A 19,627-nucleotide genomic window follows, 5' to 3' on the forward strand; every position below is an offset into this window, starting at 1 on the left:
TGGAACCCCCTTTTACCGGCCAGCATGGTTCAGACACAAGTTAGCCGGTTTCTAGCTGTAGCGTCATACCTAGCGAAGTGTGCATGGTAATAATCTTCTCATCGTTTAAGTGTCAAACTTTTCCTTTAACCCTCATCTCACAACGGAAGAGGATTTTGCGCATGGCACTTTACACTTTACAGGATTACCATTGAATTCTCATATTTTTAACACCTGTTGCTTTATTGCAGCTTCAAACAGATAACTCTTAAACATGACGGAAAATGAACCCATATCTACTCGGCGCCTTTGATTTCTCTGCCAGTCCCATTTCGGTCTCCACCGTTTCATTACGTCTTCTCGATGAGTATTTTCACATGAATTCATCTTAATCTAACATACTTTGTTACAGCCCCTAACAAACACACCTACCTTAAAGAAAGTGTGTTATGTGCTTAAGCAATCTAACCTCAAGCAGTTGAAGATGAAGGAAGTCTAAATTGGTGGTGACGAGGTTGTAAAGGACTTGGTTACACCTTGAATTACACCTCCCACCTCTCTATATATTTTAGAATCTATACTAAGTAATACACCATAAACATGAAATTAAAGGTAGCACACAATGCATATTTATAGTTGAAGTTTTTAGTGGCGTTTGATGAAATAAGTGGTAAAACATGAAGACTTTGGTCGTTCTGCTCGGTTTTAAAGTGATTGAATGAGTCATTGCAATTTAGCTGTTTGAAAAAAAACCATCTTGAGGACGGTAAAAGAGGTCCGTGCAGCCACAATGTAAACGCACCGCCACTTTTCACCATCTACTTTTCTTCTTCTTCTTCTTCTTCTTCCCCAGATTTCACCTCTTTGACAGCCTTGCCCTAGATATTTCTCCATCCTTGTCAGACACACTAGCAGGTCTCATCGGCTGCCAGCTGTGGAGGATGAGGACGCAGAGATCAGCGCAGACGAGAAGTGAAAAGGATGAAGAGGATCCAATCGATCCAAAACCTCCATCCTAATCATGTTGACGTCCTCGGATGGTGCAGACGGCAGCCCTGGAGCAACTTCGGGGAAGACATTAAATCTAAAAAATTGTTATTTTTTTCTACAATTTCCCTAAGTGTCATTAACAACACAACTGGTAGTTTAGCTTGAGCCACATATGCAAGCACAGGTTGATGCTTTAAACTCTGAAATATCCTTTTGATTGTATCTCATCAGCTTCAGATAAACTCTTCAGGTGCGTTTGATTTGTCAGATCTTTAAAGGCCACATCAGAAATACTCTACTGCCTCCTTGTGGCTGATACATGAAGTGCAGCTGCAAAATAACCTGAAATAAAAAAAATCACATTATTTCAGGTTTTTATATTTCCATTTCTGGCTTTTATTTTCAAGCAAATGTACAGTAGTTTTGCCATCGATTGCTACAGAAAGGTTGGCAAAAATCCACAAGTAAATCTCGATATGACTCTGTTAAAAACTGTATATAAAAAGACCCCAAAACTGTACATCAATTAACATAACTACATTTATATATTGTATATATATATACTGCATCTGAGTGTACAGCGATTTATAGATACTGTTGGTTAATGAGAAATGTAACACTATACAATAATAAAAGAGAAAGATGACATTCTGTTTTCGAAGGCTGTCAGTTTAGGTTGTCTTGAAAGATCGGGACAGTAGTAGGACGAGAGCGATCGGTACAGTAAATCCGCCGTTAAATGGCTTTGAAAGTTTCTACAGCAGAGTGTCAATCAGACCAGACGGTTCAGTGCAGGGGTGTATCTAATCTCTTGTTTTAAGCATTAAAGCTGCACACATACATACATACATGTCCAGTGTTGTTTTGTCAGTTTGGTTGTTCGAATACTTTTCTACATAAATAAGACACACATCAAATACTGTCTCCAGAGCGTAAAAAAAAGGTAACATGATCTCTAACATATATACAAAAAAACACTACAGTAGCTAACTATTCTACAACAGACAAAGAAACAGGAAGTACCTGACTATCTCTTCGACAGATGACCTCACACAGAGAAGATTGGTTATGGCAATAATTATCTGAACCTCAGATGCTTTTAAATGCCAAAATTCAGTCAGACTTCAATCATAAAGAATAAAGGCTTATGTGTTCGTGGTCCAAATGAGTTATTAGAAGTGATTCTCCCACAATAAAGGATTTCGTTTGTGGATAGAAAGAGAGAAACTTTCATTTCCAATAACGGATTTTTCAATTGTGACGGAGGGACTTTTGAATGCAAAACTAGGACGACTGTAATACTTATTCACTACCACATGGCTGGTGCTCTGAGGCCACTTTTGTTGCAGTGGGTCATTTACATGCAAGGCAATATTTCAACCTGAGGTATCCATGCAGATAGTTTTGGTTTTATTTGGTTGTGAGATATCAGTAATCCACATTGGGACTTCCTTGGCCGTCAAATACCGACGCTATGTCACGGCCCTTGGCGCTAGATACCGACGCTCGGTTAGAGCCGCACCGTGCTTTCCATTAACTACAATGTAAACCGCTCTGCGTCAACATTAAACGCTCAGGGAAAGTGTGCTGGGTGTGCGATGACGTAGCTTTAAGAGTGAAAAGACACATCGGGCGGGTGGGTCCAACAAACACGAGGATTTCATCCAGGAGACCGCTGTTCATGTCCCGTTGCATCACGTCATCTTCAGTGTGCAAACTTAGTTTTAAGCCCAACCATGTTGTTTTTTCTTAAACCAAACTATAGTGTTTTTATTGCCTAATCCTAAACAAGTGTTTTTGTTTACGTCGCAACATTAAGTGTTTACTGCGACCGAAAAGTGACGCAGAGGGGTCTGACAAAGACTGTTGGGATTTGACTTCTTTAGTAGAATGTAGTTCCAATCTGCACGGTCGGATGCAACTAAAGTTGTTTTTTTATGCGTTGTCATTTGGTTGAAGTGACCCTTTAATATGCAAATGAAGCTGGATTTTACCACAGAATAGGACAATGTGAGAACCCCTTTGCTTTACTGTAATCTGATATAAATATTGAAATAAAAAAAAAACAGAATTCCTAGAAGTCAGATGTTAAATAAAATGGAAACAACAGAATATATATATATATATAAAAAAAATCCCAGTTTGTAGCATTGATCAATCAAACAGAGCTCTTCAAGTTTTCTATCTCATTCAAATATGACAACATCCGACTGATATCTTTCCAGTGTGCTCCGACCACTCAATTTTACACATTACATATAATAGAAAAGAATAAAAATAACATTTCAGACACAGATTCTGTCCTCTTGGACATATATAAAACATGTGGATTAAAAAACAGATATTCAACGTAACTCACTGAATGTTTTGGTGCAAGAAGTAATTCAGTTGGACATCGATCGCGTATCACTTGTAATATTTCAGTGCTGCGTTTGTTCCGATTAAGTCTCCTTGGACAGTATAACCTGTGTAAAACTGATTTTTACATAAACATTTCACTCACGTACCCATTCTCTCAGTCACTCCTCAGTCATGCATCCACACATCCATCATCTGTACGATCCAAATGCCTATTATTAGTTTACCGTAAAGCAAGCGAAGACAGAGACAGAGAAGCTAACCACAAGGCACCTACTGTAAAGCAGCTAAAAGTAAATCTAGCAGCAACAAGGCTTTGGTTTCAGAGAAGTACTATTAAAAGTAGAGTAGAAAAAAAACATTGTTTCTACTCAGTGGACAGATGGACAGATGGATGGCCGAGAAGATGCAGAAGAGGGGATGATCAGACGGGTGGAGGCGGCTCTCACAGAGGTAGCAAAACGTCCACATCGGCATCACGTCACCACAGAATGAGAGGAAGACAAGAAGAGAGAGAGACAGACAGCTAGAGAGAAAGACAAACAGGATAAATGATGAAGCAGGAAAGTGTGAGACAGATCTCAAAGACTGCACTGTGAAGGGGTAGAGAATCCCATTAGAATAAAATAACAAATGAATGAATGAATGTCTGATACCCAAATTTCTTTTGGGTGCATAACGTTTCTATCATAGGAGTTTATATCTCTAGAAATAGTTTGACATCTGGGGAATTTACATTGTTTTGCAAGTCACAAGTAAGACTCAGGTCTTTGCACTCAAGTCCCAACTCAAGACTGACAAGTCCCAAGACCTGAACTTTGAGTTTGGAGTCCTAAACAAGTCATAATGCGCTCTTCACCAAATGTAACGCCATTTACGTCTCCATCTGTAATTTACGATCCGCATGTTTTGCAGACTGCCTTTCATTTTCAGACCTGTAGTTTTTGTACGTGACAGAAATTATCTTTGGTATCATTTTCTTTCCAACTGGTGCTCAGTAACGTAACGTTAGTTCTTCATGGTTCTCTGCTGCAACTTGATTGGATGTCGTCGGATTGGTTCAAATAATATGGATCTGGTGTATCAAGTATTTTCAAGTCAAAAGGGTCGAGTCCATGTTGAGTCTAAAGTCATCAAATTTGTGACTGTAGTCCACACTTCTGATGTCAAATGATCAAATCTCATAAATACTGTGCATGTATTTAAGGCATCAAGTAGTTTGGGGCACTTGATATAATCCTTTTGTTGTGTTACGATTATCTCAATAAGGACACGTTTCTCTGTTCATTTTTAAGGTGCTTTGAGGAAAGTGAACGCGAGTAAGGTAAAATACAGTAGTATGCAATTAAAAATCAAAGCTCTGACATGCATGAGGTTTTAAACATCACATTTAGAGAGCTGCATTTTTTCTGCCATCATATTTTTTTAATTTCCTTAAAGATTTCCACTTAATTTCATATTTGTTCAGCTGGCTACTTTCATTTGAAGTGTTTACATATAACCTGTTGATCACACACTTTATCTAGTTGTCATATTGTCTTTCAGTTTCTTTGGTAAAAGGTCTCTGAGAATAATAATAATGTGGTATTTACAAGGTGACATTAAGGCATTGAGGAAGCTGTCATAGAGCCATTTCTACTATTTCTAAGCCATAAAAACTTTGTTTTTTAGCATTATAGATACATATAAGAAGAAGAAGGTCTACAGTTAAAGTGCTTTAAAGACAATAAGACAGAACCTGCAGAGATGAATGCAACACACACTAACACAGCTGCTAGCAGCACACAGACACACACACATCTGTTCCACCAGTTACTCTCTAGGCTACCTACATGAGAAAGCTCAAGTGTTGGATGAGCAGCTAAAGTCGGTCTTTCTTTCTTTAAGACGTAATATTAAAACAGAAAAAAAGACCGCCTCAGATCTACGTCTCCAACACTCTACTGCTCTACTACGCCCGTCCTTACAGTGCTGTAGAGAGTCCTAGGGAGTATTTCGGGATAAGAGGTTTGCACACAGGCAACACCAGTTAGTCCTAAAAAAGAGGCAGAACAGACAGACAGAGAGAGAGAGATGGTAGGAATGAAGAAAAGAAAATGTTTGGTCAGAGAAAGCTCCAGCTGGCTAAAGCACTGTTACTGTCTTCATCATCAGCAGCAGCAGCAGCACGATCACGACACGTCATTTAAAAAGTCCTATAAAGTACACTTCGGCTGCCAGCTATCAAAGGCAGGCAGACGTAAAGGGCCAGTGCACATCTTTTCAGAGATTTAAGAGTTTGTTGTGACATCGGTACGCTGAGCCCTTTGCACGCCGTGGCGGCGAGCGAGGCCCTGTGGATGGAGTCCTTTCCAGAGCCGTCCCATAGTGCTTTGTGCCACACTTGGCTGCTGACTTGTTGTGAAGGTCACTTTCATTGTGATCCCTTATAGATGGATTATCTGCTATTAGTAGTCAGTTATTTGACTCCAGTGACGTAAATAAATGAGTTACCTTCGGGTACTTTCTGGTCAGCTCCTGGACCGACTTATTAAATTACTCCATCGTACAGCTCAGCTTCTAATGAATCTGATATCAGAATGTAAGACTAGAAATAAATTAGACTGAGGTCTCTGGCCCCGCCTCGCTGTAGGCGTATCCCTGCTTCGAGTGGCGGTAGCCGTCGGCGAATCGGAGGAGGGGGGTGAAGGTGCGGTAGTCTGGCGTTCTTTGCCAGCGCGTGAACATGGTTTTCTTGCTAAAGGGTTCAGACCTTCGAGGGGCGTTCCTTTGGTTGCCCGAGCCTCGCCGGTGGCGGACAGCCTTGGACGGGGCGTGGAGAGACGCCAGGGGGGTGAACTCGGACAGCTGGCCCTTGTAGAGTTTGTCAGCGTTCTGTGTGAGTGGAAACAGAGAAGACAACATGTTTAGTGTACTGTAGAGGGCGGAGGAGATACATGGAGGAGACATTGTTATCTCAGCTGGCCAGAAATCAAACTATGGATACATACGGGTGTGTACAAGTCTTCTAGTTTTTCATTGTTTGGGCTCGGCCTCAGTTCCAATGAATAGAAATCTTAGTGCTACAGTATAGAATGATATCTTAAGCAATATATTATGTTTCCAACTTCCAAGAGCCTTCCCCAAATTAAAGGGTAACTTCGGTATTTTTCAACATGGACCCTATTATCCCATGTTTTTGCATCTAAGTGACTAACTAAACGAGCTGCGAGGGCAAGTGAGCAGCATCGATGTAATGTTACGTTCACTTAAAGTGCTTGTTTTTCAAATAATCTTCCAGCAACACGTCACCTCACACAACAAATATACTCCTTGAGCGAGACTCTTTCCATAATGTCAGACACTTCTAATAACAATCAGAGCCTGTTATGGCAAAAACAAGCACTTTTAGTGGACGTAAATGACGGTGCCAGCTTGCCCCAATAGCACCATAGTGCAGCCTGTGAGCAGCTGCCGTTTACAGCACTCTCCCTCAATACTGGACCAACTTCAGAAATAGTTGTCCCTGTTAGTCATTTAGACACAAACACATGGGAAAATAGGGTCCAGGTTGATAAAAATCAAAGTTACGAAGCTACAAAATAATCATCATCAGTACCCAGTTTCTTTCATGGGTAACAGGGCTGACTTTTGTTACGCTACAGCACATATTTGGGATTAGAGATTAAAGCATGAGCTTCATCTAAAGGGACAAATGCCAAATGAGCTACTGCAAAAAAACAAGATGCTTTCCTCTGTCAGTAACCTGAGCCTGGACACAATTCAATTATTTACGTAATTTAATTAGTAGTAATGCAAAGGCAATGCAAAGAGTATTGTATTGCCTTTAATCTAATTGGCCAGCTGAGATGAGAATATCCCGATGCAACCCAAGCAAATGAAGTACATATACATGAATATCTAAATAAACACTGTAACGCCATACAACACCATAAAAAGAAGCAAACCATGCAAATGGGATACATAACAGACTAATAAACATGCATGAAGGTTCAGTCCCACTCTGGCTCTGCAGCGAGGCTGAAATACGTCGCTAGAGGGCGCCAGAGCTCCACGTGAAGAATCACCCAAATACCCAAATACCCAAATACCGTACCTGGAGGATTTTCGGCACTTTTCAAAACCCTCACAAAGACACTCACACACTCAAACCCACGTGTTAGTCAGGTACAACTTACCACACACACCACGGCAAAGTAAACCCCATCACTGCAGGCAGGTTGTTAACATCACCCACCGTTACCCAGTCCAACCATTACACACACACACACACACTGTGTGCTTTACCGTGCTGAAGCACCTCTAGGCTTCTGTGACAGCTATTCCATCTAGTAAGGAGTCAGAGCTCTGGTAGGTCAGGACTCGCTCAGACCCTCTATTATCTCTCACACGCTGTGGACACATACATTCAAAGACAAACACATTAAGCGTCTACCACAGACACGTTAAAACACGAGTGAAAAAGGCCACACATCACACTTCACATTTACACTACAGGGTGAATCCAGATGTTGATGCACTGACATGCAATCAGACGTCATGCAAAACAGTGGCAGGGAGAAAGTAACAGGATACCAAAAAAAAAGGAAAATAAGAGAGAAAAGGGGGATACGACACAAGTTAGAGACAGGAGGAAAGGCAGAGGGTCACCTCTAGGAGGGCTGGGTTAGAAACTCATTCTGCTGGAAGTCTGAGACAGCATAAAGATGGTGGAGGGCTCAGAGGCAAGGCACTGACGCTTAGCCTGCTACAGAGGAGAACCAGAGGGAGGAGGAGGAGGAGAGGAGGAAGCAGGAGGTCAGAGGGAGGAAGTGGACAGGGAGAGGGAAGAGTTAAAGCTTTGAGGATCTTTTCAAAAAGCCACATGATCAAATTATGCAGATGTTCACATTTATGATGAAGCATCCGTCTCAGAGGATCAGACATGTGTCGACAGGTTTCAGGACGCTGGTTGTTAATGGAGCTCCACACAACCACGGTTAAAAGGAAGGTTAAAGGGAAAGAACAGGTTAGGACATGTAGGAAGAAATATAGAAGGTTGTTCAGGTCAAAGGTCACTGCAAACAGTTTGACAACAAGCACATTTAACATCTACTACAACCCAGAAAGGTTGATGTCACAATAGAAATACAGAGTACTAGCGGAGACTTCTAAAATTCAAAGATACTTGGAGTGTTTTGAGTCTCTTTTGTGGTTTAGAAATAAAGCAGCACCGCACACAGACGGAGCGGCTTACTGACTTACATCCAACAGAGTCGGGACGTAGCCAAAGCCTGCATACATCTGCTGACCCACAGTTCATAAACAGTATTATATGTTTATCTAGAAAGCTTATAACAGATATTGAAAATGATTTAGAGCAAATATTACTCAAAAATATTAAGTAAAAGTAGTTTGGAGGTAAGTTGAATTATGAAACACAACAACAGAGGGCGCTGATCTACCTGAGCTTGAAGGTTTGATTAGTAATTACTCCAAAAATAACTTAGACAACTATGTATTTAGGTTTACACAGAGAACTTTTATATAATAGTGGATGCAATTCTCAGTTCTTTCTCAGTTGGTTGGCGGTAAATATACTAATCAGTATGTATGTGTAGTCACCCACCTGTATGCGTTCAGTGGTGGTGGGCCACAGCGCCCTCCAGATGACCTTCTTCAGCACATCTGGCAGCAGACTCGCTGCTATTAAAAGGATGATGCTGAGCCAGGCCGGACCGCTGGACAACATCTGCATGAACACATAGTACATCCTCTGGTAGTTGAGGAAGGGCCTGGGGGAGAGGAGAGGAGAGGAGAGGAGAGGAGAGGAGAGGAGAGGAGAGGAGAGGAGAGGAGAGGAGAGGAGAGGAGAGGAGAGGAGAGGAGAGGAGAGGAGAGGAGAGGAGGCAGCAAAATTAAAGAAACATTTCTTCCATTAGATTTTTAGGATTCCGGTTCAACTGAAAAAAAATTCCAAAGCTTACCAGATGATTCCTCCCCACAGCAGAGAGAAGACCACAAAGAAAATCAGTGAGCCCCAGATGACAAAATGGTTGATCCAGGTCCAGTAATGAGTATCTAGAGCCAACTACAAGAGAGAGAGGTGAGAGATGAGAGGGGGAACCTTCGACCCGTCAAACGTCATAGCTCACTTTAATGATGCCAGAGAGGCTTAATCCGGCCTCGCTCGGCTGCTCCCGTGAGTGCAGACACTGTGCAGACTGAATGTGTGTGTGTGGTTACCTTGAATGTAACAGTGAAGACGAGCACAGTGAAGACCAGCGTCCCAAATGTCCAGTTTCCAAACATCTACAGAGGCAAACAGAAGATGCTGTTAGTGAAAAGATTTCTAATTTGACTGCTAATCATTTCACAAGCAAAATGCACTAACTGCACCAGGCGTGGCGTTAATATGGTACACAGAGATGTATTCAGTAAGGAATCAATCAATCAGACAGATGGCAGGGTGCTCAGACTGCAGCATTCAGGTGAAGAATAGACTGTCAGATGCCTAATGGGTGGGTAAGAGGTGAGATGAGGCGACTTAAATATCACCAGAAGAAGTGATGTGCATGTCAACCTGATATGACCTGACAACATGCACCATTTAGAAGTACATTTGAAACATAAAGACTGACGACTGTTCATTACGGTAGATTTGGACGGAAACTTTTTGTGTTGCTTTACAGCACAAAAGTGAACGACATTATTGCAACATGTAGTAAAAAACGATTTAATTTCTGGGAATGGCAGACAGTGGAAGAGCCATATAAAAATCAATTTAAGCTGAAGAGAAAATGATTTAAAAGGTTCTCTGCTCTCTAGGAGGGTTTATGGGAAATGTGGTCTTAATTATTAATAACATAGCTCACCATACTACTGACATAAGACAGATCTTATTGCTCGCAGTCCTCTTTACAGTAATTATACTGAGGTATTTTCCCATAATAAGATCACGACGGCCATCGGATCAGAGGCTAGTCCTAAACGTTATAACACTACTTTGACCCTGGCTTAACTAAAGAAGCATTATAATAAATGGCGTTTTCATTTTTGCTGTTGTTTCCTTAAATGTGCTTCATCCATGGGAAAGAATTAGAGATGTTATATATGAATAAATGAAGTTAAAAAAAGGACATAAAGACAAGCATGAAAAGATAGAATTAAGCCTTTCCAATGCCACCTAAATATGTAATGTTGACGCGATGGTGACAAATGAAAGGATGACAGTAATGAGTTATAACAGACATACTTTTCAACCTCGGACTGTGGTCACATTACAAGATATCAAACTAAGAACTAAAATGTCTGGTTTGCTATTATTAAAGTAGAATTACAGAGATATAATAACAACGCAGCACCTGGACTCTCTTTTTCATTGAATCTGGGCTAATTTTGGGCTGCTAAAGTAAAATACAATTATTTGTTGTATATCTGTGAACGAATATTGACACTTGTTGTACCCATTGTCTCTAACATATAATCTACATTGTACATCTACATTCATTGGACACGTATCAGTGTTTTGGGTCTTTAACCTGCATGAGATAATGAATAGAACTCGTCAGTTTTATAAATAAAGTGATGACGTCTTGACGGATTCGCCAAGTGAATGCAGATACATAATGTAAAACTACTATAAACGACTTAATTAATATACTATAACAGCGTTAGAGCGTTTTTTGTTAGTATGGTTAAATAAATGTAATTTATGGTGTAATTATATTGCTGCTAGATCGCCCCAATAATACAGGTCCGGGCCTCCATTTGTGTAGCAAATCCTTTTTTGACTGCAGTGAAAATGTTGTTTTTGAAAGGCTAAACGCCAACAAATATGGATTGAAACTGAATATTCTGTTGCTAAGACTGCTACTAAGTAGTAAAGTAATATATCTTTTTAAACAGTTTTATATCCAGACTTTTGTACAAATTATCCAAGTGTGTTATTGTGATTTTAGTTATACATGCGCAACCTCAGAGCAGACAAATCCTGGCGCACCACGTGTGATGGGTTGGGGACCACTGTTTTACAGCAATTATTTCATCGTTCTGGTGTTTTGCTATGAAGTCGTTCAATTCCCTTTTCATTTTCTGTAAGATTCAGAGCATCACTACCAACTTATTCGCTTCCGTTCGGTCCTGATGGCGCTCCACCTCTGTTAATTCTTTACAAACAAGCCTATAAATAGTCCTGATGGCTCAGACTGCAACCGCACATGTGACAATACTCTTCGGATCTAAAAGGAGCTCCATCAACTGATGGAGAATTAGATTAGAAAGATGGCTAAATGTCTCAAATGTCCTGTAATGGGAGTAGGAGTGCCATTATTTAAATTCATTTATCCCCTGCTTTCAACTGAAGCTGTAACACACACACACACACACAAAGCACACATTAACACCCGGACACATGAGCGTGGGTCACTACACAGAAGCCTACAGTTGATGTTTTCTACAGCGAGCACTAAGGGCTGGGTATGAGGTGAGCGGTGGATGGATGATGGGTGGTGTGGTATCAGGTTGTGTGACGGGACCGAACAGGAAACTAGAGGGAGAGATGCCAGAGAGACAGGGACAGGCTTACCATCTGTGTGTTGGTTGTCATTAGCTGGGAGGAGGAAAGAGAAGCAAAAAAGAAACAGCAACACAAAGGTAAGAGGAGAGGAAGAAGAAGAGGAGAAGGCCAGAAGAAGAACAAAATCATAAGAAAAATAAACAACAGTTTTGTGGCTGGAGAAGAATAAAAAGTCAATGCATAAAAAAAGTGAAATCAAGCAACTCAGAGCAGGTTACTGGGAGAGTAACGCTGCCGGAAAATGAAAGGAAACAAATAGAGAAACACAGAGGAAGATGGAAACCCGCCATGCTGTCGCGTCTTGGATGTGAATGGGAGAACGTCTATCAGCTTTTAGAGTACATACGAACAAGTTTTACTGATCTTTAACTGAAGTTATTTTTTCTCACTGTTAATTTTCATTTACTAACCTGCAAGGAAGACCACTTTCAGTTTTGAGTTACAATTCAAATCAAAAGCCAAAAATTAATCCCACAGATGCTTCTTATTACGAAATCCACTATCAAAGCAACTCTTTCAAAATAAAGGCTGCAGATAAAACACATTGAACCTCGGTGATAAAAAAGGTGAGAATAAACAAATCACATAGAAAAAGTATCCTTGGTTTATGTGCATTCATAACTTAAAACATCCTAAAAATATGGAGGACGGAACCTGTCAAAATCAAATAAATAATTAAATGACTCCATAAATAAATAAATAAATACATAAATATGACATCAAACGTACCAAAAATAATATTAAAAATAAATGTAGGCAATAATTAATTTATAAAACGTGACATGAATTTATATTTCTGCTTTAATTTGCTTCTTTATTTATTTATCTTTGAATTAATTTGCCTATCTATCTACGCTTCCATTTTATTTTCCCTATTTATTTTTTAAAATTAACTTTCAAATTTATTTATTTAATTTTGTATTTATTTCAAATTGATTTATTCATTATTAAATTGTATGTATTCATTTATATATGTATTTATTTCTGCATGATTTTCCCTTTGCTTATATCCTCAACATTGTTTATTTCTGTATTCTCTTTTTTAACATTTCTTTATGCATTTCTGCCTCATTATGCAAATTAAAAATAGTACAGTAGATAGATAGGGTAATTAATATAAAGGTAAATAAATAACAAAGCAAATTAAAACAGAAATACCAATTTATGTCACATTTTATCAATTAATGAATGCCTACATTTATGTTTAATATTATTTTTGGTACATTTAATGGCATATATATATTTATATATCGAGTCATTTATTTATTTATCTATTATTATTATTATTATTATTATCTAATTAGGTTCCATGCTCAATACAAAAAGACTGAAATGAGAAGCAGCAAATTATAGGTGTGCTATGTAGAAAATGTGAAAAAACGATGTCATTAATCAACTGTGGATGTTACCATGCATCTTGTCCAAGGCTGAATTAAAGCAGCTGTCTGTGCCACGTGGACGTTACCTGTCCGTTGCTGGTGAAGGTGGTGTTGTCAAACAGGAAGTAAGCACCGAAGAACATCACGATGGCGTCGTACACGCCCAGGATGGTCCAATATATGAAGATGCGCCACTGCAGCAAAGAGTTCTTAGCAATATCTCTGTGAGGACAAACAAACAGTATGAATGACTCATGTTGACCACATCTCATGTTGATCAATACTGCATTAGCTGCGTTTGAGAGGACATTAACCAGAAATGACTGGAATGAGATATTTCCAATTTGATTCTAGTCATGTGAAACCTCGAGTTTTCTATTTGGAAATATTTGAGCTCTGACTAAACTGAACCCAATCAAACCAAGTTAAAGTGGAGCTTTCTGCAATCGGAGGCCTGATGTGAATGCACTGAGCCTCCTTTGCATGGATATAAAATCAATAGAAAATGTTTATGCCTGCAGTCTATTAGTCAAATTGAGTTAGTGTACACTTTTGCTTTTGAAAATACTTCTGCTATTACTTTGTATATAAACAATCCAATGGAGGGTATTATGACTGAGAACGTCTGAAATGCATTCATGTGTTTCTTTTGCTTATGAGGCTGAAGTAAAGATTGTTGGGGGGACGTCTACAGGAAGTTTGCAGAATAAGAAAAGAGCAGCAGATATCACATATAATACATTACTAGATATGGACACTGACCTATAGAGAGACGGGTCCTTCTTCAGGATGTCCATGTTAATGTGCTGCTCTATGAGACTGTAGAGCAGGATGGGCAGCGAGGTGAAGCTGATGTTGTACAGAGTCAAGTAGGCTGTATCATACAGCGGCTGGGGAGACGGGCAGCGGAGAGCAGTTGAGCATTATTTTAATCCTTATGATTATCTATTTTGTGTATTTGTGTGTGTGTACCTACTTGTTGTGAGAAGCCACAGAAGAACTGGTAGAGGAATTGGGGGAAGATGAAACAGACATTCTGGGAGAGGAAAGAAAACAAATGAGAAGAAAAGCAGGCAGCAGGTCAGGGGTTGTAGAAGTGGAAACTTAATATCAGTAACTAAGCTACAGCCTCACCATAAAAACCATATACTGTATATAAACTGCTAGTCATGAAATGAGCAGACTACCTTGTAGAAGAAGTATTGCACTAGTTCAGAGATGCGTATGTAGTAATAGTGTCCGTGGACGAGCAGTATCTTCTTGAGGTGTTTGAACTTTGGGATGGCGTAGTCGCTGTTCCTCACTGCCTGGCGACCCTCCTTACCCATGATGCCTGGAGCGGCAGATACAGGATACATTCAACACATGTATTCTGGCAGTGAGTGAGGTTAATGTGCATGTTAACTTTTACGGGGATGTAGCATGGTAGTTTCGTAGAGTACTAACCGATGCCAACGTGGGCCTCTAGGATCATGCTGACATCGTTGGCTCCGTCTCCGACGGCCAACGTGATCGGGTGCTCCTCGGAGGCTTTGATCAGCTTCACAATCTAGAAATACGAGAAAAGTGATGTTAAAAAAATACAGAAATAAATAAGTTTGGGGAAATAAATGGGGGGAGAAATCATGCATAAATAAATAGATATAATTCAATTATGAATAAATAAATGTAATAATAATAATATAAATAAATAAAATAAATAAAAAGTAAATGCAAAAAATTAATAAATACATTTCAATGTTAATAAAAAATAAATCTATAAAAGGGAAAATTAAATAGATCTCATTTTATCAATTAATGAATGCCTACATTTATTCTTAATATTATTTTTTATAATGGCATTTTTCTCTATTTATTTATGATTTTGTGCAGGTTCCGTCCTCCATATATATTTCGGACTCCTGTGCGTCTAAAAAGAATACGGGTGCCGTCTTTGTACCTGTGCTTTCTGGAGCGGTGCCATTCGACAGCAGAGCACGGCGCTGCAGTTGCGGCAGATTTCGAGGAAGATCTCTTTGTAGTTCCCTGAGTTGGAGTCCTCCTGGGTGGGCCTCATCACCGCGGAGAGGGTGGCCCCGTCGATGATCAGACCGTAGTCCGTACAGTCACCTGATAAACTGGACAAACGGAAGACATGTCAAACAAACATTCAGCTAAAACAATACACGTCCTTCTGTTGTTAAATAGAGATACACACCCGGAGAAGGTGTCCCTGGTCATGCCTCCGTGCTGCCTCAGGACGGTCCTGCTCAGGTCAAACAGGACGTCGTGAAGGCTCTGCTCCTCGGTGCGCTTGGTGGTCAGCTCCAGGATCTGGGTGTTGCGGCGAAACAGCTTGCTGGCGTAGCAAGTCGCAGCCGCCGTCTCCATCTTATCACCGGTCAGCACCCACACCTTCATGCCTGCCTTGTGGAGAGACTCGATGGTGTCTGCCGCTTTTTCCTGGAGCCTGAAGGAAAGTAGGAAAACAGAGACAAAGAAACAAGTATTCATTACGGGAAAGAGAAAAACGACAGCAACAACAGAGCCATACAGTACAATACTTGGATCATTTTCATTCTGCCTCTTTCTGCACAGGATGAGCTGACACGCAGTGCCCTCTGGGTTAACAATCCCTCTTAAGCCTGCACTGTAATTGCTTTAGTAGCGAGTGTGCGATCGGAGCGTTGAACTGCCTCTTGTCCTCACTCAGATACGCTCACTCAGAAGTGGGGCAGCACTTGTCATGGCGGCAGCACGCACAGAATAAAGAGTTTTGAAGTGCAGACATTTAGATCTAAAAAGTGCAAGCGTGGTGGTTATAATAGACCAAAAGGACTGGATTTTTATTAGAGATGCTCCACCTGTCCTCCACAGCAGTGGCTCCCAGCAGTATCAGGTCTTTCTCGATGATGTCGTAGGCCTCGGCCAGCTTTTTGTCTCGGTCCTGTAGGGCCAACCTGGCCCCGTTCAGCAGGTGGCAAACCTCCTGGTACTGCTCGGGACTCAGAGGCCGGTAGGCAACACAGAGTGTCCGCAGACCCTCCTGGAAAGGGGGAAACTGGGTTAGACTGGTATATCAATAGGGAAATGAACTTTATCCAATGAGCTTCTTCTCACATGTTCCATCTGAAACAAGCAAAACACAGATATGTGCTTGAGTTTGGGCTCTGGATGCGAGTGTGAGATGTGTGTGGGCATCGACTGCTCTTTCTATTTGAACCTCATCAGTACGACGCCCACATAGATCTCACTGTTTGCACTGAAAGCTGTGATTCATCTACAGCTGCAACAATGTCAAGCGAGGTCTCACTGACCTGGTTTCCACTACAGGTTCAACTCACTATTTGGTTCATCTTTAAAACTTTGACTCTGTTACACAGCATATGATATATAGTTCTGCATTTTGGGAGTTATTATGTAATGATTGTTTTGCAGTTAACGGCTTTATTATGTGCACTTCCCCCCAAACATGCCTACTTGTACTTTAGTTGGGTGTATAAAGAGAACAACATATAACAATAAAACACATCTTGTATGGCTTTTTGTTTGGTGTCCCATGTGAATCAACTGCAATGTGTTACAGCTGATAAGAACGAGGCCACACTGGACCTTCAATGGATAAATACAGAACAGCTGTTTGATGGAAGTGGGCCATGCTCCACTGATCGACTTCCCGTGGTAACCGTGGAAACCACTGTGGTCATGTACTATAACTGTGGAAACTACTGAAGTCACACAAACTCTCGCAAGGTGAATCATGTGAATAATGTTCCAATAGAAACAAATGATGTGTGTGTGCTCTCACCACTGCGTTGTGCTCCACCCGAGCTCTGACCTGATCCACCTTGCCTGATACGACCCGGGGGAAGATGGAGGAGTCTGCGCCTTTACAGAACAGATAGAGCTCACCTGCTCACACACACACACAGAGAGAGGCAAAAAGAAGTGTGTAAGAGAGAAGCCATACACATAAACCCATAACCATGTACATGCATATTAACAGTTTGAGGTGTATTACCAGTGCTGGACCTGACAATGACGCTCATCCTCCGTCTGACTGAGTCGAATGTCAAAACATCCAGCAGCTCAAACCTAAAAAAAAACACACAACATTGAAATTATCCTGTAGTTATATTAAATTTAGGAATGTCCCTAATCCCAATCTGAGTCCTTTAATAGTGGGTTTCCCATACTTATATTTAACTTTACGTTGATTAAGTGTGTATTTGACATATTGAAATAACAGATGTAGCCTTCTAAATTTGGCACATTTTTCACAAGCCCGTGTATTCGGTGTATTTTGCCCCAGTCTAATTTTCACTCTCGTATGCAGCCAAATGCTCGCAGTGACAGTTTAAAGCCCGGCTGTCATTAAGGAGAGCAGCACTGCAACACTAGCAGGCTGAGATGATCGTCAGTCTGTGAATTTATGGCAAAATTGTTACACAAATAGTCAGTGGTCATGTCTATAATGTTAAATCCAGCGGTACATGTCCACCAGGTCCGGCGAGGACACTAGGGGACGCGCTGCTCCACTCAACTGGCCGTTCAAGCGGTGACGTTCGTAATTAAACGTTAATACAAACCTTTAAATATCCTACTCAATGAACTCAAACATGGATGATCAGCAGATTGAAAGCTGAAATCGCTGAAAGTTCAGAGATACCAAGTTTTCATCATTTCTGTTCATCACTGTTCTAAATATATACTCATGTCCCTACTGCAACAAGTGGGAGTAGCCTAGTAACTGCTGAGACCTGCAGCCTTCAGCAGTTACTAGGCTACTCCCACTTGTTGCACATGCAGATCAGATCAACTTTTATCACTGTTCTAATATCAGTCCTATATCATAAATAACGTAACTTAAAGTAAGTGACAAGCTGATGGGAGAATAGTTGTAGAGGCTTAAAGAGATAAACAACGTTGGTTAAAGGGACGCACTCACCTCTCGATCTCATCGTTCCTGTTCAAGATCTCCATGTGACTGTCCTTGAGTCTCAGGTAGGTGAAACCGAGCCTGCAGCACAGAGCAAAGCACCATTATTAGAAATGGAGGGGAAAAAAAATGTAAATTAAATCAAAAAACTAAATGTGTGTGTATGTGTGTGTGTGTGTATGTGTGTATGTGTGTGTGTGTGTGTGTGTGTGTGTGCTCCACCTCTTCATGCCCTCCACCAGCGCCACCTCGTCCGGAGAGGAGGAGATGTAGAAGGAGGTGGACTTGCCCTGGTGGATGCCGTGCTTGATCCCGTCCACCGTCTCCTCCTCCTTCACCTGCACCGTGTGGCACAGACACAGCGCCCGGAAAAACAGTTCCTCGTGGTCCTGTGGAGTGGTGGACGGCCAACACAGTGTTACACCGGTGTAACGCACAAAAACACACACACAAATACAGTTAAACTGAGGGCTATGCTCACCCTGGCCCCGGGACCTGGCGATGTGTCAATCATGTCCATACCTGTTGCACCAGGCATCACCTAGCAACAACACAAATTAGGTACATTTATATATGATGATTTAACTTCACAACACAAATCAGTGTATGCTAGTGGAAACAGTCGTACGTAAATAAATAATCACAAACATCCATCCATCAGGTTGTTACCTGTCCGTTACAGATAGCTTGAGGTACGTAAACGTGTCCGTCCACACAACACTCGATGAACTCCATGTTGTTCTCTGTCAGAGTCCCCGTCTTGTCTGTAAACACGTACTCCACCTGGAAAGAGAGCAGGATAAGAGTTACCCTCTCTGTACAGTACAGTAACGTTTTAGTTTAACCTGTTGGAAGTGTTCTTCTCTACCTGTCCCAGCTCCTCGTTCAGGTCCGACGTGTTGACCACGGCTCTCTCCCCCAGCTCCTCGTCGAACATCTCGTCGTCCCACATGATGAAGTAGGAGCCCAGGAACTTCTGCATCTCCACGGTGACGTACATGGAGACGGGGATGATGTAGTTGAAAAGAACCATGAAGGCCAAGAAGTCTGTGAATGCCCTGATCACCTGAGAAAGAGGAGGAGGAGGAGGAGGAGGAGAAGGTAAAGAAGGGATGACGATTGTTTTTTCCAGATTGAGGGATTAACAGACTCACGATGGGTCTCTCTTTCTCTGCTTCTGTCCTGTCGTTGTAATAGGGCTCGTCTCTGTTGGGGTCGGCCTGCCACACGTACTTCAGCACCGTGTTGATGAGGGCCTTGCCGATGAGGATGCACAGGTAGACCACCAGGTAGGCATTCATTGACCTGCAGGGGGAGACAATGAAAAGCGTTTTATATGTGGCCACATTAACCCAAAAAATGCAAAAGAAACCAGGCACATACAAGTGCGTGGATTCAGAAAGACACAGGTAAAAGGGCAGTTTGGATCGCAACATGTGTCAGAGT

The 19,627-nt window shown here is 41.2% G+C and overlaps 1 protein-coding gene across 7 annotated transcripts in view; it reads right to left on the bottom strand.

Moving 5' to 3' along the window:
- Positions 1-1,341: 1,341 nt before the first annotated feature.
- Positions 1,342-19,627, bottom strand: part of atp11a (ATPase phospholipid transporting 11A) — a 43,634-nt gene continuing 25,348 nt past the window's right edge. The window contains exons 11-33 of one of the 7 annotated variants that reach the window (XM_074626570.1): positions 19,336-19,486; positions 19,050-19,247; positions 18,851-18,964; positions 18,663-18,722; positions 18,404-18,570; positions 18,191-18,262; positions 17,264-17,337; positions 17,051-17,154; positions 16,107-16,288; positions 15,461-15,712; positions 15,203-15,380; positions 14,710-14,812; positions 14,451-14,596; positions 14,240-14,299; positions 14,026-14,153; positions 13,350-13,485; positions 11,894-11,917; positions 9,553-9,618; positions 9,294-9,397; positions 8,936-9,101; positions 6,080-6,201; positions 5,295-5,362; positions 1,342-3,853 (exon numbers count right to left, since the gene is read on the bottom strand). In XM_074626570.1, coding sequence (XP_074482671.1) covers positions 5,311-5,362; positions 6,080-6,201; positions 8,936-9,101; positions 9,294-9,397; positions 9,553-9,618; positions 11,894-11,917; positions 13,350-13,485; positions 14,026-14,153; positions 14,240-14,299; positions 14,451-14,596; positions 14,710-14,812; positions 15,203-15,380; positions 15,461-15,712; positions 16,107-16,288; positions 17,051-17,154; positions 17,264-17,337; positions 18,191-18,262; positions 18,404-18,570; positions 18,663-18,722; positions 18,851-18,964; positions 19,050-19,247; positions 19,336-19,486 — 2,659 coding nt within the window. In that variant the 3' untranslated portion in view covers positions 1,342-3,853; positions 5,295-5,310. Of the gene's footprint in view, positions 6,202-7,977; positions 8,075-8,935; positions 9,102-9,293; positions 9,398-9,552; positions 9,619-11,893; positions 11,918-13,349; positions 13,486-14,025; positions 14,154-14,239; positions 14,300-14,450; positions 14,597-14,709; positions 14,813-15,202; positions 15,381-15,460; positions 15,713-16,106; positions 16,289-17,050; positions 17,155-17,263; positions 17,338-18,190; positions 18,263-18,403; positions 18,571-18,662; positions 18,723-18,850; positions 18,965-19,049; positions 19,248-19,335; positions 19,487-19,627 lie in introns of all 7 variants that reach the window. The other 6 variants (XR_012592872.1, XM_074626569.1, XM_074626571.1 and 3 more) reach the window with 6 other exon arrangements.

This window comes from Sebastes fasciatus, chromosome 24 (assembly GCF_043250625.1).
Source record: "Sebastes fasciatus isolate fSebFas1 chromosome 24, fSebFas1.pri, whole genome shotgun sequence".
NCBI lineage: Eukaryota > Metazoa > Chordata > Actinopteri > Perciformes > Sebastidae > Sebastes > Sebastes fasciatus.